The 13,791-nt window shown below is 36.9% G+C and overlaps 1 protein-coding gene across 5 annotated transcripts in view; it reads left to right on the top strand.

The window, feature by feature from the left end:
• LOC122652822 (protein-tyrosine sulfotransferase-like) overlaps positions 1 to 12,731 on the top strand; it is a 43,628-nt gene extending 30,897 nt beyond the window's left edge. For 2 of the 5 annotated variants that reach the window (XM_043846688.1, XM_043846687.1), the window contains exons 7-13: positions 1,071 to 1,175; positions 1,287 to 1,434; positions 3,720 to 3,769; positions 3,885 to 3,953; positions 4,099 to 4,218; positions 9,631 to 9,765; positions 12,060 to 12,731. In XM_043846688.1, coding sequence (XP_043702623.1) covers positions 1,071 to 1,175; positions 1,287 to 1,434; positions 3,720 to 3,769; positions 3,885 to 3,953; positions 4,099 to 4,218; positions 9,631 to 9,765; positions 12,060 to 12,194 — 762 coding nt within the window. In that variant the 3' untranslated portion in view covers positions 12,195 to 12,731. The remainder of the gene's footprint in view (positions 1 to 1,070; positions 1,176 to 1,286; positions 1,435 to 3,719; positions 3,770 to 3,884; positions 3,954 to 4,098; positions 4,219 to 9,630; positions 9,766 to 12,059) is intronic. The other 3 variants (XM_043846689.1, XM_043846692.1, XM_043846691.1) reach the window with 3 other exon arrangements.
• The last annotated feature ends 1,060 nt before the right edge of the window (positions 12,732 to 13,791 follow it).

The raw sequence follows: 13,791 nt of genomic DNA, 5'->3' as shown, positions 1-13,791 counted from the left end.
GTTATTACTGTCATATGATGGTAGAATATTCTTTATTGTGTCCGCTGCATTATTTGTCCATGCATAATGCTACATGTGAGGAGAGATTGAAGATTATTATTATCTACTCAACTCATCAGATGAAGATTATTATTATTTTGTTCGTTTCATTTGCTCGTTTCTTCTTAATAATTTTATCTATGAAGATAGTTATTTGTGGTATTCAGCAACAATGCAATTTATCAGTAATCCACATTAACCTTATGCTGTCTGGTTAACAACAACCTTATGTTGCCTAGTTCTCAGCAACCTGATGTTGCTACTTGGTCCACAGTAACCTATACTGCACTTCTACTAGTGTTTGCAGTGACTATGCTGCAATTTTCTCTGTGACCTCCATTTGGCTCATAAGTGCATTGTTATTTGCACTTTTATCTGTCTTCTTTATTGAAATTACTACTTACTACCTGCCTTCCTTGAGAAGGGCTTATGATGTTGCTGTTGCTGATATGATATTTTGGATTATGGATTGATGTTCTCTACCATATTATGTTCGTTGCTGGCTGGATTTGTTCGATATGATTTTTTTTTCTACTATTGTTGCCGATGATTGATGTGCTTGAGTTGATTTGCTACTAGAGTGATGTTTTTTGTTCTCACTGGCATTTACAACTATGATTTATGTTCAAGACTGGTGCTGCTTTTAATACTTATTCTTGATGTTCCAAGCTGGAGCCTTTGATCTATATACTCTAGCTTTAGGGGGAGTGTTAAGATGTGTACCGTGGGAGAATTTCTCAGTCTTAGTTATGTGTTATGTGTTGATTATGATAGGGGGAGCGTCCCTATTGTGATCTGAGATTAGTTGTTAGCTTGTTAGCGATTAATCTTAGTTGTTTATTGTTTATTTTCATATTGTAATTAGATGTTGGAATCTTAGTAGGCTAAGCCACCATAGGTCATACTGAATCCTATTGTGGCAGGTTGGATTCTCTTCTATTGTTCTCTCTCTCTTTTCTTCTTCTTCAGATTCTGTTGGTAGTTTGAGGCTGTGTCAGATTTTTTATTGGCCAAATCAAAATTGTTAACAGGTTGCAGGACTTACAAATAATTCTTATTTTTCGGAATCACATGAAGTGCGGCACTGTGTAAGGAAGTATCAGGCTCTTGGCGAATATGTGCTTGAAGTTGCTAAGGTATTGTCGAATGGGAGTTTAAACAATACATAATATTGTGCCATGAGTTGGTTCTTCTGAAAATTTCTGCTTTGGAAAGAGAATAATGGTAAGCTCTCGTAAATATTGCAGAAGAGGTTGGATAATATGTTGTATGTTGGACTTACCGAGGATCACAGAGAATCTGCCACAATGTTTGCAAATGTGGTTGGGCTTCAGGTGATTTCCCAATTGCAAGCATTGAGCTCTAGTATGGAGCAAGCAGATAAGAACACATCAGGTAATGCTGCTGGTCCCGCTTTCATTGTCATTTCTCATGTCATCACCATCACCACCATCACTCAAACTGTCCCTTCTGCACTAAGTTCAAAGAATAGTCAAATGGACAGGTGCAGACTGTTGTAAGAGAAACACTGAAAAGAGGATTGCTAGCTCTATATGCCTATAAAAGGGTTAGAGTTTGCAAACCATCAATTTCTTGACATGTGCACCACTTGCAAAGTGTGACTGCTTTAACAATTTATTCCAAGCATAGTGGTAACTGCTATTTGAGGGAGCAAACAAATCAGATTAGAGAAGCTAGTGGTAAGTGGTAACTGCTATTTGAGGGAGTCATCATCGTCTCTGGCTCAGGTCATGTTCTGATAATGCTTATGCAGTACTGAATTCATCAATGCTTTCCATTTCCTTGATAGTCTGATTGAGCTTGCTCAACGAAAGAGCAAGTCTAGGAAATTGCCTTCCCAATGGCCTTAAATCTGTTCTCACTCGGAGAACTGCTCAAACTTATTTTAACCCATCATCTTTCAGCTACAGTAAGTCGTATTTCAGTATTGTGAAGAGAAGTAAAACCCACTACCCTAAGTTGCCCTCTCAATGGCCTTAAATCTGTTCCGTTAGAACTTATTTTAACCCATCATCTTTGAATCACAGTTGATCATATTTCCAGTAATGTGAAGATTAGCAAAATCCAGTACCCTGACAAGACAGGTATCAGTTTCATTCATTGTTTTTGGTCTCATTCAGAACATTCGGAACTCTGGTTCTGTTTCATACGCCAAGCCAGCAAGCTGTTCTCAAGCTCAACCAAAGAGCAAGACCATGAAATTGCCTTCACAATTGCCTTAAATCTGTTCTCATTTGGAGAACCTCTTGAACTTATTTTAACCATCATCCTTGAATCACAGTAGCTCATATCTTCCAGTAATGCGAAAGCTCACTACCCTAGCAACTGTAGCATCTATTTCTTTCATTAATGAGAAAACATTCTTGGTCTCATTCAGAACCCTGGTTTCCGTTTCGTACATCAAGCCAGCAAGTTGTTCTACCCATAGCTTCCAAACTTGGGGTTTTGAGATCAAAAGAAAGCAGTAGATTATATTAATCTCACTCTTGCAATTGTTGATTACTTGATTGTGCAAATAGTTCTGATTAATCAAAGCAGCATGGAGAGGAAGAACTTAATCTTGCTTTTGGAAACTGAAATCCAATGTTAAACAGGCATTCATAATGAACTAACTGAAGGGCCCTTGATTATATCAGTCTCACTCTTGCAATTGTTGTGTTTGCCTTTGAAGTATACTCCAGCCTGTCTGCGAATTTTTACTGTGCCGCAGAGTTGTTCATGAACCATTTTTTTAAAAATAAGTATCAGGTTTTTGTGCTTTTTAACTGGTTTCCATTTCCATCACGGGTCTCACTAGCTTATGATTAAGGGATTTCTTCTTTTCAATATCCATTTCATTTTTGCAATTCCAAAACACTTCTTTTTGTCTTTTTTCAAGGATAACTGACTCAGTAAGTTTTTAAAATCCAAGTGTGCAGCAATCAAAAGCATTTAATATCTACCCGCACTAGAAACAGGCAGGGTAAACATTCATCAACCAATAATTGGTCTATTTTGTTAGTGACAACTGGATGGATTATTTCACTTTTCTAAAACTACGGGATTAGTCTGTAATGGTAGACTTATATAATATGTCTGTTTTTCAGATCCTATCATTGAAGTGATAAGGACTATTAGGGTGCAGTACAACACTGATTATACCGACAAACTTCTACATACGAACAAATGGAGCCTAAACATTGATTTTAAAGTAAAATGGTTAAGATGCAAGTCATTGTACTAGTCTCAAGGTCTTAATTCTAATATTAATCCTTAACATTTGCTAATTATCTTATCTCTATCTCTCACAAATTAAAAAAAAAAAAGAAAAAGAACAAAGTGCAGAGGAAATCTCATTTTGGGAAGGGTGTGTTTTGGCAAAAGGGGACAAGGGGCAAGGAAAATGTAAGAAACGGTAAAGCTAGATAAATTGCCTAACTTGTTCGGTAAAGGTTATGGTTGTAGTGGGGAAGGCAATAATGATGATTTCGGACAATTTTTAGTTGCACTTTTGAATAGACTTTTATAAGCTTCAGTGAATTCTTCATTAGAAACAACAGATGCTTACAAATGATGGATCAACTGGAGAGGTAGTGGTCATGTTTGCCGCCTTAGTAGATGGATGGTTTCGGTAGTGAGAAACCTATGAGTACTCATAAATCTTGCTACTTTTGCTGCAGACATGAACTCATCATTTCAAAATTACCAGCCTGACAGTAACTACCTTCTGGTGAGTGATGATTGTTTCAAGAGAAGATGATGAAATGTTCGAAAATTCAAAATTAAATGCTTGAAATGTTGAATTATGGTACCATCATTACCATTAGATTTTTTCTGAATGTTAGAATAGCACCAATGACCAGAAGGCAACGGACATTTCTGTGACTGAAAATGTGGGAACATCAAATGAAAATGTAAGATCACTTCCAATATATTGAAAAATTAATTCTTATCTTTCACAAACTGAGACTTATCCTGTCTCTTCTTAGTTGGAGAAACATGTTTTTTTTTCCTCTAATTATTCTGTGGCTGTTGTGGGACCACCATTGGCAATATCAGATGGCGGTGGGAAAACTGATGGAAGCTTATGAAAAGTGCATTTCTACTTTACGGAAGGCCCAATCTCATCGACGGACCTTTTCTTTGAAAAACATTTACCCAGCAAACTTCACAAAGGAGGTGAGATTCGCATCAAATAAAAGCTTTTCTAAGAGGTAGTTGTTGAAGATATATCTTGTCTTCTAATGTAGTTATCTGCTAGTTTCTTATAATACCTGTTGTTTTAATCATTCCACACTTTTGGACCTGTGTGTCCATTTCAGTGCATACATTGGTTGGGATACCAAGGATTCACAACCCATCGCCACAAGTTACAGGATGAATATTTATTTTCAGTCCTTATTAGTGCCAAAACCATTTTTCTCTCAAGGTTATCACAAGTGGATTTGGGCTGTCCATTTCCAGGACTATTCTCATCTAATCCATCCGTTTTGCAGATTTGAAAATACCATCTTCTCCTTCTCTGACAGAATTGCCAAACAACCTAATCAGGAAACACCACAAACTCATAAATTATTAAACCATGAACTAAAAATCTTAACTCGTGAAAACTAAACCGAAACAATGAAATATAAACCTAAATGGGGGAATCATTGAACCCCAATGTGAAACCTACCATGAAAAAATTGTTGAAGTTTTCAGGATAGAAAGAAAGTGGCTTGTGGCATAATGTAGTCCTAGATTGGTAGGAGAGTAACCAGGAGCCAATCAACCAGGATTTGTTATGAACAGGTGAATCAGCTAGGTCAAAAATAGGATTTTGGTGAAATTAGGGTTAGGGTTTGATGTGTGGGTTATGTCAAGTTGAGGTAGGGGAGTCTATCAGTGAAGGTCCTGAGATGTTTTGATGGAGTTAGGTATGTAAACTTGAATGGGCAGCAAGGTTAGGGTTAGGGTTTCGGGTTTTTGAAAAGAGGAAAAAAGATACATTTTTAGGGTTTATGATGGTCAGATGAGGGAGCAACTTGGATCGAGTTTTCCTAATAGTGAGAGGAGAGTTCGATCCAAAAAAGGAGGGATTTTGCTGGCTGATTTGGTCTGGGCAGAATTTAGGTATTGGGAAAAGTGAAAACAAAAAGGGGGGAATGTTAGGGTTTGGCGGTTTAGAGGATTAGAAGAAGAAAGATTAGGGTTGGGATGAATCAAACTCACTGTTATTGCAGAATTTCCTTGGCAGTAGCTTGTTTGATTGAGAAACTTGAATAAAAATTGAATCTTTATCTACAACTTGAAGGAGATATTCAAAGAACTCGAAGGAGAGCTTCAAAAGAACCACCCGGGTTTCACACCGCAAGGTGTCGATTGGATCAAACACCAATCCCACCAACGAACCACCTGAGCTTCATATCGCAAGGTGTTGTTGATTGGATCAAACACCAATCCCACCAGCTTTGATCAAACACAAGACAAAAATCTTCACTGGAGAAGAAAAGCAGCTAAAGCTTTTCATGAATATCAAAATTATGTTCAATACTTGCCCACCTTACAACCTTATATAAAAGACTCAAAAATAGACTCCTACACTGAAAGGAAAGGCCTAATCCAATCCTTAACCTATTAGGCAACTTAAACTGATTAGGAAACTGAAATAACAAAGAAAATAGATTCAAAACATGGCTAGACTTATAGAGTCCTAATCCAGCCCAACTTGAATGATAATTTAACCACACCTACATGCTGTATGTTAAATAGTGGAAACATGCACAGTGTGTGACCCATGAAATGATATTCTAGCCTCCAACTAATCTATCACATCCTTTTCGGGTAAGAGTATAGATTAGCCTGATGAACAAGAGAGTCGGAAGAAATCAATCCCAGGTGGGACACATCCATTGAGGATAATGCCTCTTGGCATGTGTCTAAGACCTAGATTATTCTTATAGTGTTTCTTTTTTACTCTTTTTTTTGTTTTCCTTCTAGTGACTTGGATAAGAAAATAATGAGACAATGACGATCTCTGTGGGATGCCTACAAGCACCCCCCCTCCTTTCCCCGGCTTCCCTTTCCCTTTTTAACGCAATAAAATTGCACCATTTCTCTCCTCATTGGTGCAGTTATTGTTCTCTGTTGAACATTGCTGAATCGTCTTAGATGATTTTCCCTCATCAATTGAATTCTGTGTCACTTCTTTGTTGCTCAACACTCTACATTGTAAAGCAGGGATGATATTATTTCCATCTTAATGAAATTTTTCTTTCAATTTTTTAATGGTATGGGCATGGTACACAGGACAAATGAAGCACTGCTGCACTTCATCCTCTCCACTTTAATGCTGCTAGATTGGTAGGAGACCAACTAGAAGCCAATAACCAGGATCTGCTATGAACAGATCCTAATTCGGCTAGGTCAAATAGGTGATTTTGGTCAAATTAGGGTCATGGTTTGATGGGACCTAGGGTTTGATGGTAGGGTTATTCTAAGTTGATGTAGGGAAGTCTTCCAATGAAGGTTACGTTAAGTTTTAATGGAGGGAAGTGTGCTGGAATAAAGCGGCAGCAAGGTGCAGGTTAGGGTTTTGGGTTTTTAAATAGAGGGGGAAAAAAGGATTTTTTGGGTTTATGATGGTTTAGAGGATTAGAAGAAGAAAGGTTAGGGTAGGGATGAATCAATTCACTGTTGCAGAATTTCCTTGGCAGCAGCTTTTTTGAAGTTGAAACTTGATTAAAAATTAAGTCTTGAAACAGATCATGGAGTAGATCTTCGAAGAACCATCTGGGCTTTCCACTGCAAGGTGTCGATTGGATCAAACACCAATCCCACCAACAAACCACCCGGGCTTCCCACCGCAAGGTGACGATCGGATCAAACACCGATCCCACCAGCCTTGATCAAACACAAAACAAAAATCTTTAATGAAGAAGAAGAACAGCAAAAGCTTTTCATTAATATTAAACTTCGTGTCCAATGCTTTGCCCCCCCTTATAACCTTATATATAAGACTCCAAAATAGACTCCTACACTAAAAAGGAAAGGCCTAACCCAATCCTTAACCTATTAGGTAACCTAAACTGATTAGGAAATTGAAATAGACTCAAAACAGAGTCTTTATCCAGCCCAACTAAACACTCAAAAGAAAAACTACTAAAATCACTTAAATTGAACCACTGGTTGTACCGGTTCAATTTATGAACAAAAACACCAAAATAAAACAAACTATGGAACTAAAACAACCAATCCCGTATGCAACCTAATTACTCATATTTTAGGCCCATAAAAATGGCCTATTACATAGAAAACCCATGGAATCGAAGGCCCAACATGTATATAACCCAACCCAATGCTTATTTCAAATAAAAAAAAGTCCTTTAGGTGAATAATCTACATCAACATCTCTTCATTTTCTCCATCTTTATGGTTGACCAGTATAACAAAATCAGTGCTTTGGGCTTATCTTGGTCATCCATTTTAAATACTCCCTCATTCTAATTCTTTTTGTAATAAAACTTGACACCATCTAGTCTGTTTTAGTCCAGCTTATCCAACTATTTGATAATGAGTCCACCTCCAATTTTGGAATCCCAACATCTTAGGAACTTTAGAAGAGGCCTTTATATTCCCAAACTACCTTAAGAAATAGATGAAACTCTTTTCTTTCTAAAATTTGAAACCATTCTCTTGAATCATTGGAAACGGAAGCAGAGTGCAAGTGCAACTCAGGAAGACTAATCAAAGACAAAAATTGTTGTTATTAAAATTCTCATGGTGCATCTGCACCCAGATTATATTCACTAATTCTGTAGCGTCCACTACTAAAGCATCTCAGTCAAGTATTTATCCAAAAAGAGGGGAACAAGGATATCTCGACTGACTTCTATTCTCAGATTAGAGGAAGAATTCTTTAGTAGCTCATATGAACACCCATCTGTTATCAGATTCATCAAAAATCATACTAATGCCTTGACCAAAATCTGACTTGTTCCCTGTCAAACAATTGTCTCAGCTCTCAAATTATGATGAACAATGAAATGCACTGGTCAACTGTCCAAAAGAAACTACCTTGCCGAATACTGATTAATAAACAGCGGGTTTTGTTTATCTGCTCTATTCACAATCATCCATTTGCCTTCCCGCCCCCCCCCCCCCCCCCCAACCAACCCACTTCAACCCCCTTCCTGGAGAAATGGAAAACTAATGCTGTGCTAATCCTGAACCAAGGAAATCCAGTGCGAGATTAGCTTGCGACAAGATTGCAAGAAAAGGAACACCACCAGATTAGAAGAAATTCAAAAAAGTCGAATACAACTATTCAGGTAGATCTGAAACTCAGGTTGAAAGCTTAGTTTAATAGGGAGAACAGATCTGTAAAATATGATCTAGATCCAATAGACAGATCTCATGTTATGAGAGAATCCTAGTAAGACTCAAGTGCTGCAGAATTGCAGGATGAATTAGGGTTGTAATCAGAATTCAGTTAAGAGCTTAAAAGGTTGAATAAACCAATATCAGAAAACAAAATAGCAAATCAGATTCAGAAACTGAGATTTTTAGAAATCAGACTTAAAGTAGGATTTCTTAAATCGACGGCTGGAACTTAATGATTCAAAACAGAAATAAAAACAACTATTCAGTAATAGAACCAGAACAGTATTCTGAACTCAGATTTGAGAAACTAGATCATAAAACAGAGTTTTTGAAGACGTTTACTTCAAGTAGGAAAGCTGAAATTCGACTAGAAGGAATTTTGAAAACAGAACTTGAAGCCAGAACCTAGGACTATAATTCAGAAACTGAAGAAGCATAGGGCAGTATAACAGCTATCAGAATAGTATTTAATGATAGCAAACCGAATTTAGAGAATTTAAAGAAATAAGCATGCACAGGGGAGATCTGACCTGTATAACTGATGGAGAAGAAAAGCAGAAAGAGAAAGGAAAATATCATCAGGAACCCACATGATCTGTAGGGGGCAGAATCCCACCAGTACCCCAACCTGGACGCCCACCATGGTTCACTATTGAACCTCTCAGCATGTAAACACTCTCGAATCAACAAGAGTCAACACACCTGAATCCCACAGATGCAAGCGTGAATCCACTGACTAAAAAAAAAAAGCTTCTTCTATATCTGAATTTCGTTGGTAGGGCATAGCTCTTACATATATTCAAATAAAATTTCAAAATAGAACTCAAACAAAGCCTAAAACTCCTCCGGCCAGTAGCTTGCTTTGGTGGTGATCTTAACTGATTAGAGGATTCTGTAAAATAATAAAGAGAAGAGTCTGAAATAGACTGGATTTATAATAACCAAATCAGCCCCACAATTAGAATTGTAATAATGGAAATAGAACCCTAAACAAACCCCATAATTCAACTAACTAGTAAATCTCGTATTCCTACCTCCTACCCATATTTTAGCACAAACTAAGGCTTATTTCTACTAAAATAAATTCATTTTCTCTGATTTATCTGCATAAATTATCCTTTTGCATTGCAAATGCATCTTGATTGACATGTGATGCACTTTTGTTCAAATTTTGGGAACTCTCTGCAGAACAGGACTTATTGATGCATTTACCCTTTTTGAAACTCATAGGCACGCCTTCAGGTTCCTGAAGTGGTCCTCCAGCAGATAATGTCACTTAACAATCTTGATGTGGAGCTATACAATTATGCGCAAGGAATATTTGCACAACAAAGGAAGCGTCTGATGTCGAAGTTGGTAGAAGCGGTTAGTCCACATTTTATATTCTAGGAATATATTTTATCGAAGTTGTTACTTGGCCTCCCATCTTCTTTCTTGTATTATTTAGTTCTATGATTTGTAGTTTTAGTTATGGTAAAGGTTCCCAAGGAAGAGCATTGTTCTTGTAAGATGTGAACTTAGTTTTAGAAAGAAGGGACCTCTCCTTATCCTTTTGAAATACCTTTTGTTATTGTAGCAGCCAGTGAATCTATTCAACTGAACTTTATCCCAGCTAAACAGGATTGGCTGTGCAGATCTAGTTTCCCCACTCAGCTTTATTTAAAGTCATGTTGTTTGTTAACCCAAAGCCATATGTATCTTTTCTTACTACTCCCCAAGCCATTTTGGGTCTACCCCTTGTTCATGGCTCCTTTAATCTGTATCATGTCTTTTATCTTTACTGTTATACTTAATGGTCTTTGTTTACATGCCCAAACCACCTCAAACAACTTTCCACCGACTTGTCACCTATCAGAATCACTCCTAAATTATGTTGAATGTGTTCAGTTCTTATTTTTTCTTTTCTGATTTTCTCATTCATTCATCTCAACATCCTAATCTATCGATCACACAACAATCTAAAGCTACCTCTACACTTCATCCACCCTTATCTAATTTGTTGTACAACTTCTTTAATTTCTCCTCCTTTTGTTATCTCCTTGTTATCAATGCTCACATGTCAATTTTGACTCCTATTTTTACTGAAGTTACAGTCCATAACTTCCATTTTACTCCAACTTATCTTAAAACCTTTTGTTTTCAAAGCGTTTCTCCATGATTCTAACTTGGCATTTGTTCTTTCTTTTGTTTTGGCAACCAAAGTTAAATCATAGATCAAGAACTCGTCGAGATCTCGCCGAGATCTTGGTAATATCTTGGTTTTTTCAAAAAACCAGACGAGATTGAAGGCGAAATGGAGAAATACATTGTCTCGGGTGAGATCTCGGTGGGAAACCTTGGTATATAGACACTTATTTATGCAAACCTTGGTATACAAACACTTATTTATGGCAAAATATACACTTATTTATGCCACCAATCTTGAATTTGTTTGAAAGCTTAGTTTCAATAAATCATTGCTTAAATCTGATTTAAATTGAAGGAGTTATGTTTTGGTCAAACCTTATTTGGTGTACACGAATGCTGTCAAAATCGTCCTAAATGAAAATATTTTTTTAGAAATCAAAACAAATGAATATCTTACCGCACTTTTGGTTTTTAGCAATGCTTTAACATATTAAGATTTATGGAATTTATAGATTTAAGAAAAACCCAGCATTTAAAAGTTGAAAATTGCACCTACCGCGAAAATTCAATTTTTGTTCTTGACCTGGGGGGGTTGACTGTTTATCCTTTTGGAATTCGATTTTTTAATTATTTTTATTGGATTCAAATAGGGGATATTTGCTTATTAATGAATAATATCTTAACTTAAATGATATTAGGCATAAATAAGTGTCTGCCCTGGTTTCTGGCATAAATAAGTGTCTGTCCTAGTTTCCCACTAAGTCAAACTCATATTTGAACTTTGATTTTTCAAGCTCTGATAGTGTCGTTGTGTTTAAATGGCCCAAAATAGGCTATATACCAATTTTCATGACCAAGCTAGGTCAAAAACCCACCGAAACCATCAACCGAGTTAAAAAAGAAAAAATGCACCAACTTGCCGAGATCTCGGTCCAACTTGGTCTTTTGGCTGGGTGAAACCAGTACTGAAACCGAGTTCTCGAACCATGAGTTAAATCATCAGCAAAAACATACTCCATGGAACTTCATCTTAAATGTGTCTTCTGAACTCCTCCATTATTGAAGCAAAGCAAGTAGAAGTTCCTCAAATACAAAGATTGTGTACAAATTCCCAAACAATAAAGTTCTATTTGCTGTCCGGATGTAGTCTAGGCCTTCATATCATTCTCAGAATGCACTGCCAGTTCTAACAGGATCCTGATTAGTTATCCCGTTAGTCAGTTGGTATTTATTGCATTATTTTTGGCGATTGTTCCTCTTGATTATCTCATAGGTGAGGGGTATCAGTGCCCATTTGCTTATCATCTCATCCATGTTTTGAATAATTTCTACCTACAAGTTGGCATGCATTAATAGAGTTACATGTGTGTATCTATATATGTATATATATATTTTAAATAATTAGGATGGGATTATTATCCTCACTTCAAACACAGTTGCTCATAGACTATATTCTTCTCCAGGTAGTATATCCTACATCTGCCATACTTCCTACATTGTAATTTAATTCGTATGAAATAACAATATTGCAGGAGAGGCAATTGATCACTCTAAGCAGTTCATATGCGATCCATTTTTGGAAGGTTTTATCATTAGTTCTCTTACTCCTTGTGCTGCTAGTTCTCCTTGTAAATGCAAGAAGAAGAACATTGAAAGTCAAAGTATGAATATGTGATTTAAATACAAAGTGCAGGGACTTAGAAAGCAATTTTGCAGGAGATGCATGGAATGGTTGGTTTCCAGCAATGAGCCCCATTTCCATTTACCCACAACTTTGGGGCATTGATAACTCCACATGGCTAAATATAAAACTTGACCAGTTTCTGTAAATATGACCATCTGATGATTGAGAGAGGGGAAGATGTCATGATCTCTGGATGGTTTTCATCACCTGTTGTGTTTTTATCAATTTTCCGGCCGCAGTTCTTTGTGCCTCAGAGTAAATTAAAGCATTGTTGATAGGGAGGGTGAACTTTAGAAAAGAAGCTTCAAGTGACAGACTTTAAACTACTTGCCTGTGGGCCTTTATTCCTCACAGTAGAATGTTGTACATCGGGTGAGAATGGAAGAGTGCCTTCTGCACATTGAAACAAGAGTATGGATTGGTGATGCCTTGCTGATGATAATTCGTTCACAACAGGTGGTACATGTGGACTTCATCTGTCATTGGTGATAGAACCTCATAGCTTAGATTACAAATCAAACTATGGTCTACCTCTGTTGGGTGATTTGATAAGTACATGTGGACTTCGTCTGTCATTGGTGATAAAACCTCATAGGTTAGATTACAAATCAAACTATGGTCTACCTCTAGTGGGTGATTTGATAGAGTACCTCAATGTTTGCTGACATCCATTGGTGTCTCAGTAAGGTTGTTAATCCATTTGTTTCCGGTTTAAATTGGTTTGATTCGATTTGGTTTCTACTATAATCGACAGCAATCGGTTTCAAATTCCTAAATCGAAACCAATGACTAATTGATTTGTATCGTATCCAATTATACAGTTTATTACGGATTTGGTTTGTTGATTTTTGTTAGTTCCAAATTGGTTTATTCAGCTTAATCAATTTAATCGGGTGTACGTGATTTTATTCTGATCATATTCGGTTTAATGATTTGTTGTTTTTAAATGGTTTAGAAATGACAATTAAACCCATAATGGAACAGATTATTTTGTTTTATAACACAAAAAAGGTGAATTATTATTGTCACAAGTGTATGTGTTCCAAACGTGCCTTATGCACAAATGATGTGTCCATTCTGGTCATAATCAAATACCTCTCGTTTTGTATTGGCTAATAGTTGGGCATGGCTCAAATAAGAAGAGTTAGCACATGGGCCTAGCCAATCTAGCACTTGCTCTGGTCTTGACTCTATATTCTTGTTCTGGCCAAATGATGAAAACATAAGTACTGAGCTTCCAAAAAATGCTTCATTAATTTTCTTAAAAATTCTAAGTATTTCCTTAATTAACAGCAGCATTAGACACCTGTCATACATTACAGATCTTTAATATGTTTTCATAAAATAAAAAAATGTATGGGGGAGGGTTCCTGTGAGGCAGTGTGGCCCTATGCCAGCGGGGGACCAATGGGGCCAATGAGAACATGTACAAAAGAATCAATAGGGGTGGGATTTCTGACTTTCAGGAGAGGTGGGTTGGTTTTTTTGTGCCTCTGTGTGTCTGGCCGCAAGGTCTACGCTCTGTGATAGCAGGGGTAAAGATGCGTACATGTCAAACTTGATTGTATTGATCAGATTTA

Source organism: Telopea speciosissima, chromosome 2 (genome assembly GCF_018873765.1).
Source record: "Telopea speciosissima isolate NSW1024214 ecotype Mountain lineage chromosome 2, Tspe_v1, whole genome shotgun sequence".
Taxonomy (NCBI): Eukaryota; Viridiplantae; Streptophyta; class Magnoliopsida; order Proteales; family Proteaceae; genus Telopea; species Telopea speciosissima.
The sequence above is the reverse complement of the archived record's forward strand: the minus strand, read 5'-3'. Positions and strand labels throughout refer to the sequence as shown.